General features: G+C 31.5%; 1 protein-coding gene across 1 annotated transcript in view; it reads left to right on the top strand.

Annotated features, from left to right (window-relative positions):
- LOC145312487 (chitin synthase chs-2-like) overlaps positions 1-12,986 on the top strand; it is a 44,492-nt gene that overhangs the window by 18,851 nt on the left and 12,655 nt on the right. The window contains exons 18-24 of the mRNA XM_080151745.1: positions 243-297; positions 2,456-2,556; positions 4,522-4,650; positions 5,393-5,576; positions 6,006-6,116; positions 7,186-7,327; positions 10,540-10,630. Of these exons, the coding sequence (XP_080007871.1) occupies positions 243-297; positions 2,456-2,556; positions 4,522-4,650; positions 5,393-5,576; positions 6,006-6,116; positions 7,186-7,327; positions 10,540-10,630 (813 nt within the window). The remainder of the gene's footprint in view (positions 1-242; positions 298-2,455; positions 2,557-4,521; positions 4,651-5,392; positions 5,577-6,005; positions 6,117-7,185; positions 7,328-10,539; positions 10,631-12,986) is intronic.

Below are 12,986 nucleotides of genomic sequence, written 5' to 3'. Positions count from 1 at the left end.
TTAGGTATGACTTAGAAAACATAAGAACTTTATAATCATTACCAGATTCAACTGATTTTTGGAATAATTATAACTAGTATTCATCCCCAATTTTTTATTTTTACCCCCCCCCCTCTTCCCCACCTCCCCCTATTGAAAAAGCTTGGACGCCCTTGGCTGTCATCCTTGTTTTTTTTTTATATAATATTAAGCTGATTTTGATCCCTAAAAACTAAAACTTAATAAATAATTGTTGAAATCAGAAAAAAGAAGAAAAAGAAGATTTCTCTGGTCTCAGATCAGAATCATGATTTTGAGGTAAAAAAGATGAAATCGGGGTTTTTAGTTTCTTTCAAACAGATATTCCACTATAGGATTACTAACATTATTTTACCCCGAGACCGTGGCTCGTTTTCGGGGAGGTGATAGGTTCAAATCTCATAACACTGCGTCATAACTAAAGACTTAAATAAGGTTCCTAATGCTGCTCTTAAAGGTGTGCGACAAAAATAGGGAATGCCTTGGCCCAAAACCATGCGCAGTTGGGACTTTTCAGACAAAGATCGTGTAATCAAAGAGTTGGTTGCCTGATGGGTGTTGCTTAACCTAATGCCCCGGGTGTTATCCTGTTTTTTTGTACCTGACATTAGACAATATTTATTTTTTTATAATGATAATTAGATTTAAATATGAATGAATTCAAATTAAGATTAAGATGAATCTAAATCATTCTAAAGAATTAATCAACATTACAAAAAAATTAATGTTATAAAATCAATTTATTTAATAGAAAGATTTGTGTAAGTATTGCAGGGATATAAAGGGACAAGACAATGGCCAATAAACTGATGTACATCCCCAATGATGATAAACAAAATTACCCCTTTTGTAGAGTACAATTAGTTGTTGAAGCATTTGTACACTCATTTCAAAGAAACAACCAATCAAAATTCAACAAAAGTACCCAAAGTTGTTAAGCTAACGAATAAGAAAACGTTACTATAGAACTTTGGAGACTAGTGTAATAAACAGCTCAATGTCCCTTTCCTTTCTGAAATTTTGATGTAGGGTTAATGAGAAAAATAAAGAATATAGGTTTACTTTTAAAGATAGAGCAAGCTTGTCAGAAATAGCATAATAGTTACTAGTCAGATAATCATCTGTAAATATAAAAGTATGCTGTACATATTTTGGTGCATTATTCTTTCACAATTAAAAATTATCCATGATCTACCCTATACAATTCCTGCAGAAAACGCTGATTAAATTTCATGTTAATGAATAAAATAATAATTTAATAATTGTTTTCAAACTTCTTTATTTATTTCTATTGAAAACTTGTTTTGATCCCTTGCTTTTGTTTATTCTTTAAAAAGGGGAATATTAAAAAAATTTCCTTCAAAAACTTTGTTATGAGTTTTTTTAATTGTGTAAACTTTTAAGCAGAACAAACTTAGCTTACACATAATTTGTGTATCCGGTTTTATCTTTCATTTATATTGTGTTTTAAATGTAAAGATTAAATAAAAAAATAATAGGTAATAATGTGATTTATGACAGCAATATAAATATATTGTTTTATCTTAAGCTCACACATTCTTAAAACATATAAACTTAATCTTTAACTTGTTACAACTTTTACTTTAAATAGTTATAGCAATTGTAAATGTCAAATAATACATCTTGATTAAAAAATTTATTCCAGGGGAGATTTTGGTACTTCTATATATATACACTAGCGGCTTCGCGCCTAGCCTTTTTCAGTTTACTGAATGGTTTACACAACAATATTGGGTATAAATATTGAATAAGCCACTAAATTCTATACTAATTGAGAAAAATAAATAATCTTAAAATCTAAATACCTACACAAAACAAATTAGAGATTTTTTTTACATTATTAGTCAAATTCCAGTATTGCTTCGAAACCAATTATTATCCGCTGGATCATAATCGGTTCTGAGCCATACTGAAAAATCATGTATTGTTTCGTATTATGGACAATTTTCTACGAATAATTAAATGAAAAATCATAACTTCAGGGCTAACAAAGCTGGAATTATTTTTATAATTTTTCAATTTACTATCTACGGAAAGCTGTCTCTAATACAATAAACTATTAATGTATTATTATTTTGCATAAATCAGTACTATTTGTAGTAGCTTGAACCATGACATCTTACCCCTATTACCAATTGGGACTAGGTTACTAAAAAATTTGTAATAACATTAGAGTAAAAAAATAGAGGGTTTAAATAATTGGATGTCTCCACCCCGTGGACTCAGTGTCCACTTTCAATTGGGTCTTTGAATATCAGCCAAAAGCAACTCAAATATTAGCACAGCCAAGTCGTAACAAAAGAGCAGAAAACAATCTGCTAGCAAACAAAAAGATCCCCCCCCCCAGAACTTGGACAAGATAGTTGTCTGAAGTTATATATATCTATACTTATTACATTAATTGTAATAACTGCAGGAGATTGAGTCAAGCCACGAGACGACTCGTATCTACGGCTGCGCCACTATGTGGCATGAATCTGAGGAAGAAATGGAGGAAATGTTGAAATCAATTTTCAGGTTTCTTTTTAAAAAAAATTAATAACACAAATTCTTTAGAGGCAGGGAAAATTAAATATTTTGTTGGCGTAGAGTTGGCGTAAAACTTGTTTTTTGGTGCAGCTGAAAGGAAGTGGATAAGAAGGGTAGAAATAAGGGAAGAGGGTTGTGGGGAATTTTTTACTTAGAGTTGTTTGTCTGAGTCACATTCCCTAGTCCCTGCCATAGAGGAAAAGTTGATTTTTTCTTTTCTTAGGGTGGCAATACACCCCCCCCCCAAAAAAAATAGTTATAAACCTTACCAGGACTCATAAGAAGCTACCCTGTAAAGGAGACCCATACCGATTCAGTGGTTAGCGAGATCCTTTGCTACACACAAAAAAGATTAGTACTTTATAAAATAGGATATGTCCTAATTGATCCTGTCCGTCTGTCTTGGTGAAAAAAGTGTAAATTTCATGAAAATGTATTATTAATTTTATTCATATCCTGATGCAATTTTCAATAAATAAGTAAAAATAGATTTTAAACTAAATTGAATCATGGTATAATCAAAGTGAAAACATTTAGCATTTTATAAGTAAAGAAGTTGTATCAACTTTTTTTTTTATAGCTAGCCGGTTCTTTTAGTAAGTAGTAGATGTAAAATTTTTCATAGAATTCAAATATGCAATCGGTTTTTTTGTAGACCTCTTATTTTTTAAGTAATTTAAGTTTTTAAAAAAAATAATTAAGTCGGTTTTAAGGTACTAAAACGCAACAAAATAAAAGAAGAAAATGGTCAGTAAGAACAAAAATAGTAAGATCTTTAATTTGACACCTTACTTTTAAAATTCTGTTGAGTAATTATTGAAAAAATCTATTTTTTTAACCTCGGTATAATAAAAACTTTAGACCTAAATATTTTCTCAAACAGACATAAAAAACATGGGTTCATATATACCATTAGAATCAGAAAAATATTACGAATCCATTGTAAGCAAAATTGAAAAAAATTAAAAAATTAAAAAATTACAGAAATGGCCAATTATTTTTTTTGTTCAGACAACACTATTGTCTTTCCTTTTTTACCCCCTCTTTACCCCCTCTTTACCCCCTTCCCATTTTTATACTCAATTGAAGAATTAAGACGTTGCCTGTACAACATAATATGATATTTTCATATAATTCCTTTTATTGTAGTTTATATACTATATTGTAAACTTTTTTTTTCAATTTTGCTTACAATGGATTCGTAATATTTTTCTGATTCTAATGGTATATATGAACCCATATTTTTTTATTTGTGAAATAATAAAATTAAGTTCAAAGTTTTTATTCTCGTGGGTTTAAAAAAATCGATTTTTTCAATAATTACCTGACAGAATTGAAAAAGTAAGGTGTCAAATTAAAGATCTTACTATTTTTGTTCATAATGACCATTTTCTTTCTTTTTTTTGTTGCATTTTAGTACCTTAAAATCGACTTAATTTTTTTTTTAAACTTAAATTACTTAAAAAATAAGAGGTCTACAAAAAAACCGATTGCATATCTGAATTCTATGAAAAATTTTACATCTACTACTTACTAAAAGAACCGGCTAGCTATAAAAAAAATAGTTGATACACCTTCTTTTAAAATTAAAATTCAAAATTCATTAGAATTAGATAAAAAAAACATTTTACAAACATATTTTTAAAAGCTCTCTTATCTTTTGATTATGCCTATAAAACAATAAAACTTACCTTAAACTGTGAACTTCTTCTAAATTGAAAAAAAATATAATACATTAATTAAGACCAGCATCTAAAGGCTTTGTATTTAAAGAGGAGAAAAATAGACTTCAACCATCCCACGACTTAAACCTAAAAGATAAAAAAGCCGAAAACCATCCAAAGGCCCATGTGTAGCTTCTCTAAAATGGAGAACCCAATCGGTTCCGAGATCTTTAGCTTCAGACAAGAAATCTTACTACTTTATATTATAGGATTAATGAAATAATTTCAGAATCGATGATGATTATTTCAACCGAAATTTGGCGAAAAATTTTCTTCAAATCGACGACCCTGACTATTATGAGTGGGAGACCCATATTTTCTTTGACGATTGTATGGAGAGATCCAGCCACTGCAAGGAATAAATACAGTATCGCTTCGAAACCGATAAATATCCAGTGGATTAGAACCGGTTCTCAGCCATTGTGAAAAATAGTGTATAGCATCGTATTATACACAGTTTTCCACGAATATAAAAATGCACAATCAAAAGATTTAAACCTGTTTTTTACCCTCGGCCTTCGGCATCTCGGGGCTAAAAAACCGATTTTATTCTCATAATTGTACATTTTTATAACCGCGGAAAGCTGTTCATAATACGATGCGATACATAACTAAACCAGTATTCAATGGTTAATGATTTTTAAAAAAATCAGAAGAGGGTTTAAAATAAATTAGTTTTTATTAGCAGATTTTTACACACATAGTACTTTTTAATTTTTGTATAAAACTAAGTCTATCCATGAACCTTTGAGCTTTGCTATAATTAATGATTTTTATCCTTGTTTTTATACATAAAGAAATAACAATAAATGATACAAAAGTTCTATTTACAAAAGGTCTACCCCTACAAAAGGTCTATTTTACAAAAGGTCTACCCCTACAAAAGGTCTTCCCTTACAAATAACCTACTCCTATATAAAAAGGGTCTAATTCTATATTTATTAAACTAATTAAATTAAAATCATCTGTATAAGATATACTCCTACAAAAGGCCTACACCTACAAAAAGTCTTCCCTTACAAATGACCTACTCCTATATAAAAAGGGTCTAATTCTATATTTATTTATATAACTTTACCTGTATTTAAACCACTCAAGGACGAGTTTATTGTAAACCAGTTTGTACAGCTGCTGCTAAAAACTGTTAAATCCTGTGGAGAGAAATGGTACGGGAGTCGTAACCCTCCCGCAACCATAGAGCCTGCCCAGGTGTACATCACCCCATATGGTGGCAGACTAATTTGGCATCTACCTGGCAAAACTAAAATCATCTGCCATCTGAAGGTAGTATCTTTAAGATCGAAGCTTTTCTATAATTAGTGTCGGTCCGACAGTAACGGATAGCTCTTATAATTAATTTAGGCATTTTGGATTCCCATAGCAACTTAAAAATGTAATGCCTTGATTTTGGAAAGACTGAAATAAATTTCAGGGGCAAATAACATGTTCGTCTTTACTGCGAAGCGTTGCCCCAAAATCAAATAAGAATCAGCTGAAATTATCAAATATATTTTCGAAATAATTCAGTTGATGGTTAAAAGCAACATACTAAAAAAATTGGATTGGTGTTTTAATTAGTGCAAAATGAATAAATCATGTGTCTCCTTGTCAAAATACTAGCATATTATTGGATACTGGTTGACAAAGGAGACGTGTGTGATTGGCTCATTTCAGCGGCAAATGAAAAAAAAATTATGTGTATTTACTTGCTAGGACAAGAACAAGATTCGTCACAAGAAGCGTTGGTCTCAGTGTATGTACATGTATTATTTCCTTGGCTATCAACTTATGGATAATGATAAATTGTCTGAACAGGAGAAAGAGGTAAGTTATCGCTGCTTTACCTCAAAGTATCTATTGAGCAGTGAACCCCCACCACTTCCCTTAATGTTAAATTATTTGAAAATAAGAAGAAGAAATGTTTTCTTATGCCCTTGCAGAATCTATACCTCCCTGACCCTTACTCTGCAGGGCTAACCAGTACCAACAATAACCTATCCTAACTTCACATAAAGTAATAAACAAAATATCAAATAAGGGTGTTGGGGGTTTGCGCTCAACTAGGCACTTTTATGGAAACCGCCAATTTTTTTTTATAAAACCATTACTTTATAGCATCGAATAACAGCTTTCCTCGAAGACCCGGGCTAACAAAACTGGTATTAATTTCATGATTTTTATTTTAATATTCGTGGTAAATTGTCTGTAATACTATGCTATGTCAGGGAGTAAGGGAGGGGACAATGGGCAAATAATTCAATATAAGAGTTATCAAAGAAAGGGCATGAAATCCAGTTTAATCCAATAAATTTGTAGGAAATTATAAAGGGATTGTTAATTGAATAATAGATTTCCATAGCGTCATGTAAAGTGAAATCACAACTTGTTTTTGATGAAATATATTGAGGTTTTTTGGTGTGATTTTTATATTACAAGATTATTGGACCCGGCCAGCTGCTAGCAAGAATATGACTGCCCCTTTTTATTCTGTTTATTTCCCTTGCCCCTTGCCCCCACCTCCCTTCTCCCTTCTCCCCGTCTGCTACATTCCAAACTAACACAACGAGTGTTTATTTCCCTTGCCCCCACTTCCCTTATCCCTTCTCCCCGTCTGCAAAATTCAAAACATACATAACGAGTAGCGGCATTTCATGCGCAAGTACCCAAACTCAGTCAGAAACTGCTAAATTCTTGCACATTCCCTTTAAGCCAGTACCCAAAGTCTGAGACTCCTAAAAATTGAATATTCGATCCATTGTCCCCTCCCTTACTCCCTGATGCTATGCATGATGTTTCAGTATGGCTAAGAACTGGTTCTAATCAAGCGGTTTTAAAGCCATACTAGAATACATATTTACTAGAGGTCTGTTAAATAAACTGATTAATATCTAAGGTAAGAGCAGAGAACACATACCTGCTCGCTCTGGACGGAGATGTTGACTTCCAACCTGACGCTATTCTCAAGCTGGTCGACCTTATGAAAAGGAATCCGGAGGTTGGAGCGGCTTGTGGCAGGATTCATCCCATTGGTTCAGGTACAATGAAACATTTATTCATAGCATAGTATAATAGACAGCTCTCCGCGGATATTGAAATGATGAATTATTAGTTAAAAATAAGGTTTCTAATCCTGCGGATATTCATCGGTTTGAAGGCCACACATTTTCCCGCGGTATTATCATCCCTCAATTTTAGAATTATTTTATGTTTCACTAAATTTCTAGGGTGATGTCTTTGCATTATATATATTAAAATGATCAGATTATTTTAACAGATCTATTAGTTGATCTATTTAAGGAAAACTTTGCCGTTGGCCGTTTATTAAAAGAAAAACTTTAATAAATTTTGCCAAAATTAAAAGAGTTTGGTTCTCAAGAAACCCTCTTTAAATCTGTAGATAAAGCAAGGATAAAAATAAAATAAGTCTGAAGAATACTTGTAAAATTGTTAAAAACAAAGCTTTTCTATAATTAAGGTCTGTCCGTCCGTCTATCAGTAACGGATAGCTCTTATCGTTAATAGAGTCATGATAATTGTCCTATCGATTTCAAACTTTGTATTTTGATTACTTTGACATTTGTGTACTATTTAAAAAGCGTAGCAACTCTCTAATCGTTAAATTTACTGTAAAGAAGAGCCATATGGGTTCAGCGGTTAGCGAGATCATTCGCTACAGACAAAAAAAGCTTACTACTTTATATAATAGGATAATGAACACTTTTAAAGAAATTCCATAGAATGGTCAGTCAATTGTTCATTCCTTTATTTGCTGGAAAAATAATGCAGATATCTATACTACAAAGTAGCTTGATGTCTGTCTGTCCGTCTGTCCATCCGTCCCTTAAGATCTCGGTAACCACTAAACCGATCGGATTCTATTATAGATATAATTTAAAATGTTTCCAAAAACAAACCAGATAACCTCCTGTGAAAAAGCTTTGCTTTGAAAAATATTAAATAATTGTCTTTCAGCTATAAACAATTATGTAAGTTTAATCTGTTTGTTGGTAGAAATTAAAAAAAATAGGATGGCAACATCCATAAAAGCGAAGATCTTAAATCAAACGGTATAACAAATACATATTAACACGTCTACAGTTTTAAAATCTAATAAGCTAAATATTAATTTTAGGGTTTATAAATAGAATATAAATTTGTTGCAAAAATGCATTATTACAAGAGTCTAAGACCTAATTACGTTTTTAAGACTTGATTATAAAGATGCTTCGCTTAAACTGTTGTACCTTACTGTCCTGATAATTACTGTTACAGAACTCAGATGAAAAGGATAATTAAATCATACAAAGTTAAAAATCAGCATGTTTTAAATGGAGGTTTTTACTTTTTGGTAACGATTATGAGTTCCTACGCTTTCTAAAACGCAACCTGTTACAGGAATCACTAACCAAAGTTTTATTCGGTAGGACATTTCTAACGAAATGAGTTAACTGTGACTTACTGATGGACGTATAAAATAATATAAAAGATTAGTTTTTAAAATATAAAAAAACTCATTACAATGACCTCATTGTTAATTGAATCTAATCACAATAGATAAATTTACATTGAAACTTTATTTTTAAGCGCGAAAATTGCTATGAAAAACTATTCAATTGTCTTTTTTTCATTATTTGCATTATGAAAAGATTTTTTTCCCGTTTTGTCCCGATATTTATTCAGTGGTAAGAGTTTACCTACCCTTTTTAATCTCCTATAAATTCACACAACTTCTTGGCAAAACTCTGTGCACGCGTTTAATAAAAAACTTGGTGTTATTCAGCGATCTTAGGGGATAAAACTATAAATTGATACTTATTCCCATGATAAACAAAATTACCCCTTCTATTGATTTGAATTAATGATTGAAAAGTTTGGATACTACTAGCTAGGATCAAACCAATCAAAATTCGAAAAAGTACCCGCGACCGTGGCTCAACACGTAGCGAGTCCGCTCGTCGTCGAGAAGGTGATAGGTTCGAATCTCGGTCCGACACAGCGTTTTTGAGCTAACGAATACAATAACGCGGGTATACAAATTCTGGTTACCATTGTGATTTACAGTCTAATATCCCCTTCCCTCAATATCGGATGCCTATAATTTATCTCTAAAATATGATCATAATATGAATAGTTTACAAAAGTATTGTTCTGAATTTGGTAAATTTAGTATTTAAATAATCTAATTGCATGCGTTATATCCTGGAAGTAATTTTTAAAAGTGATGCTGTTTTTAGGATAAAATATTATCATTCTACTTTCTTACTAAAAATGGCCTCATACAATACAAATGACCAATGATAGGTCAGTTTACATTTAAATTGACCAATAGTAAAATATATTTATACTGGTCTATAATTGGGCATTTGTATTGTATGATGTCATTTTTTACCTTAAGGTGCTTCTTCGCTTTTATGAATGTTGTCATCCTTCATTTACAACATGTACATTCTAATTAATATATTTTAAATAAAACCGAACCTAGTAAAAGTGTCTGACTCTGATTAAGACGTATAAAATTAGCCAATGAGAGGCCAGTATACACTGTAATTGACCATTTGTAAAATTTATAATGGCCTCTCATTGGCTAATTTTTTTACGTCATAATCAGAGTCAGACTCTTTTACTTTTACTAGGTTCATAAAACCCTAAAATTCTTATGAAAAATAAGTTTTGTTTTACCCGGACAAAATAGTCAGTAAATATTTAAAAAAAAAAAAAAATATAAAATCCAATTTTTTTAAATTTTTTTCCTTGTTTGTCAAAAAATAGCAAATAGTAAATAGTACTTAACATTAAAAAAAATTACTGAGCTATTTATTTTTCTAACAGAATTTGAAAATTAGATTAGGGCAAAGTAAAGAAAAAATGGATCATGAAAAGAAAACGAAGTAGCGGGGGGTTCTAACACTGCGAGGCCAATTTCCTAACCCTTCGGGGCAATCATTAACATTTATCTAAACTATCAAAAGCTACTGTGAAAATAGAATGAGACAAATTTTCTTTCCAGGATAACACGTATTGATAACACACATTATTAAAAATCTAGCTGTTTAAAATCAACGTAGGGCTTTCAGGTTGTGATTAAGAGTAGCTACACTTCCATATTGTTTAAAATTATTCAAGAGAGTCTTATACAAGATAAGCTATCCGTTGCTGATAGATGTACAGGTAGCCAGTTCCCAAATGAAGGAAAGCTTTGCTTAAAAAATACTCTAATTATTTCTCTGATATTATATCTTATATATAGGTTATATGCAATGGTACCAGATGTTTGAGTATGCTATTGGTCATTGGCTCCAGAAGGCTACAGAACATATGATGGGCTGTGTTCTTTGCAGGTTAGGTGGATTCTTTAGGGATCTAAAGAGATAAGATAATGACCTATAAGTTAATTAGTAGTTGAAACGTTTGGACACTCAACTTTATGAACTAACCAATTAACTAACCAATCCAACTAAAAAGAAAACAATGTCATAAACTGTTGGGACTAGTGTAATAAAAAGCGCAATGTCCCCTTCCTCCATGCGGATTCTTACTGTGGCTCCACAGTCGCCAAATATAAAGACGGCTTGCTTAGGCTTAGGATAAAAAACTGTTTTTCAACAAATTTACTTTCAGTTTTGTTTTAACTTTTATATATTTATTTCTGATTATTCAGTTAATGTTAATGAAGTGTTAATGTTCGTTTTCAATACCGTTTCAGGGCTTCATTTTTCAGAATGTTGGCATCCTTGTTAAAACTGTATTTACATATTCTCTTACCGGCCAAAAATTTAAAGACAAAAAGTAATTATAATTATTTTAAGACAAAAAAAATAATATTTTTTTTTAAAACAAAAGTTTTATCACTATTAAAACATTTCCTTGACATATTTTCTTTTGTGTTAAAAAATTCATATCATTTTTTATAATTTTCAACTAATTTTAGGTCATTTTAATGAGATATTAATTAAATCATATTTAGAACATTTTTTACATTTTATTGAATTCTTTTACTAAGATTGTTGTAAATCCGAATATAAAAGTAACATGATCTGTCCGTAGCTTAAGATTTTTAAAAACTTTTTTAAAAAACGAAATGATTCTGGAATCATATATTTCCCTCCCCACTCCCTAAACTGCCCCTAGAGTACACTAGAGGCGTAACTCCTATGAATAAAGTATATATAATTCACTAGCAACTGCACCCTCACCATATAGGTCACTGGTCGCCAGAAGGGAAAAGCAGTTTTTGAAACAGGCTCTCTGAGATTATTACAGATTCTGATATATACATTTATAGACTAATGAAAAATGCAAAAAACGAAAACAAAAGCGTTCCTTCTTGGAAGAAAATGCGGGAAAAAGATTTTAGTTTTTTTTAACCTAAAATTAACATTGGCAAGCCTGTAAAAAAATATACACACATTTTAAACATGTCATTGCTCAGCGCCTAGAAGTGGTAGAAAAATGCTACACATACCATTGTAAAGCTCATAACCCCTAGAAAACTGCTTTTCCCTTCCGGCGACCAGTGAGTTGTTTAAAAGAGTAGGGCTGGGCAAGGGCAGAAAAATGGACTAAAACCATACAAAGACTTAAAAGTAAAAATGAAATAGTCTAAACAATCCCTAAGCTATGTGAAGTTTCTCTGAAATGTTGAACTCAATCGGTTCAGTAGTTACTAAAATCTTAAGCTACAGACAAAAGAACTTGTTCTAAGTGCCCCTAGAGGCCTTTAGTGGCACTTTAAATGTTGTCTATAATTTTCTAATAATTTCTATGTTGCGTTCAAGTATCTACGTAAAATTTTTTTCTCGATTTTTTTTGTGATTTCTCAGGGGAGGGTGGTGGTACCCTCCCCCAAAATAGTTATGAACCTTCCAGGGACCTATGAGAAGCTACCCTGTTAAGGAGAACCCGATCGGTTCAGCGGTTAGCGAGATCCTTCGGTATAGACAAACAAACAGATAGCCAGCCTGTTGCTTTATTATAAGGATAGCGGCTACGCCCCTAGATTCCTCTAGTAGCACTTTAAATGTCTATAATTTTCTAATAATTTATACGTTGCGTTCAAGTCTATTCGTAAACATTTTTTCATTTAAACCTTCCCAGGACCTATGATAAGCTACCCTGTTAAGGAGAACCTGATCGGTTCAGCGGTTAGCGAGATCCTTCGGTACAAACAGACAGACAGACATCAAAAAAGTTTCAAAGTAAATTTCCTTGTAAAATATGTTTTGGAAAGTTATGTACAAAGATTTTAATCTTTTATTACGTAAAGCACAACCTTTAAAATAAAAGCATTAAATATGTATAGGCCATTATAACTTTAATAAATTTTCTTCTTAAACAGTATTTCCAGTATGTCTTCGAAACCGATAAATATCAGGTGGATGAGAACTGGTTCTCAGCCACACTGCAAAATCATGTATCGTATCGTTTTATATCCATTTCTATGAATATAAAAATGTACAATCATAATATTAAAACCAGTTTAATTAGTCCGTGCCTTCGGCTTCTCGGGGCTTACAAAACTGGTTTTAATCTTTTAATTATTCATTTTTATCCGCGGAAAGCTGTTCATAATACGATACGATAAATAACTATTATGTATTTTTGTAACCTTAAACAATTTGGGTTAAAAGAATTCTATTTCTCATTTAGCTATCCTCTAATCCCTGACTTTATGTTCAATTTAGGATATATAAGTTG

This window comes from Acartia tonsa, chromosome 2 (assembly GCF_053477335.1).
Source record: "Acartia tonsa isolate MP-2025a chromosome 2, ASM5347733v1, whole genome shotgun sequence".
NCBI lineage: Eukaryota > Metazoa > Arthropoda > Copepoda > Calanoida > Acartiidae > Acartia > Acartia tonsa.
The sequence above is the reverse complement of the archived record's forward strand: the minus strand, read 5'-3'. Positions and strand labels throughout refer to the sequence as shown.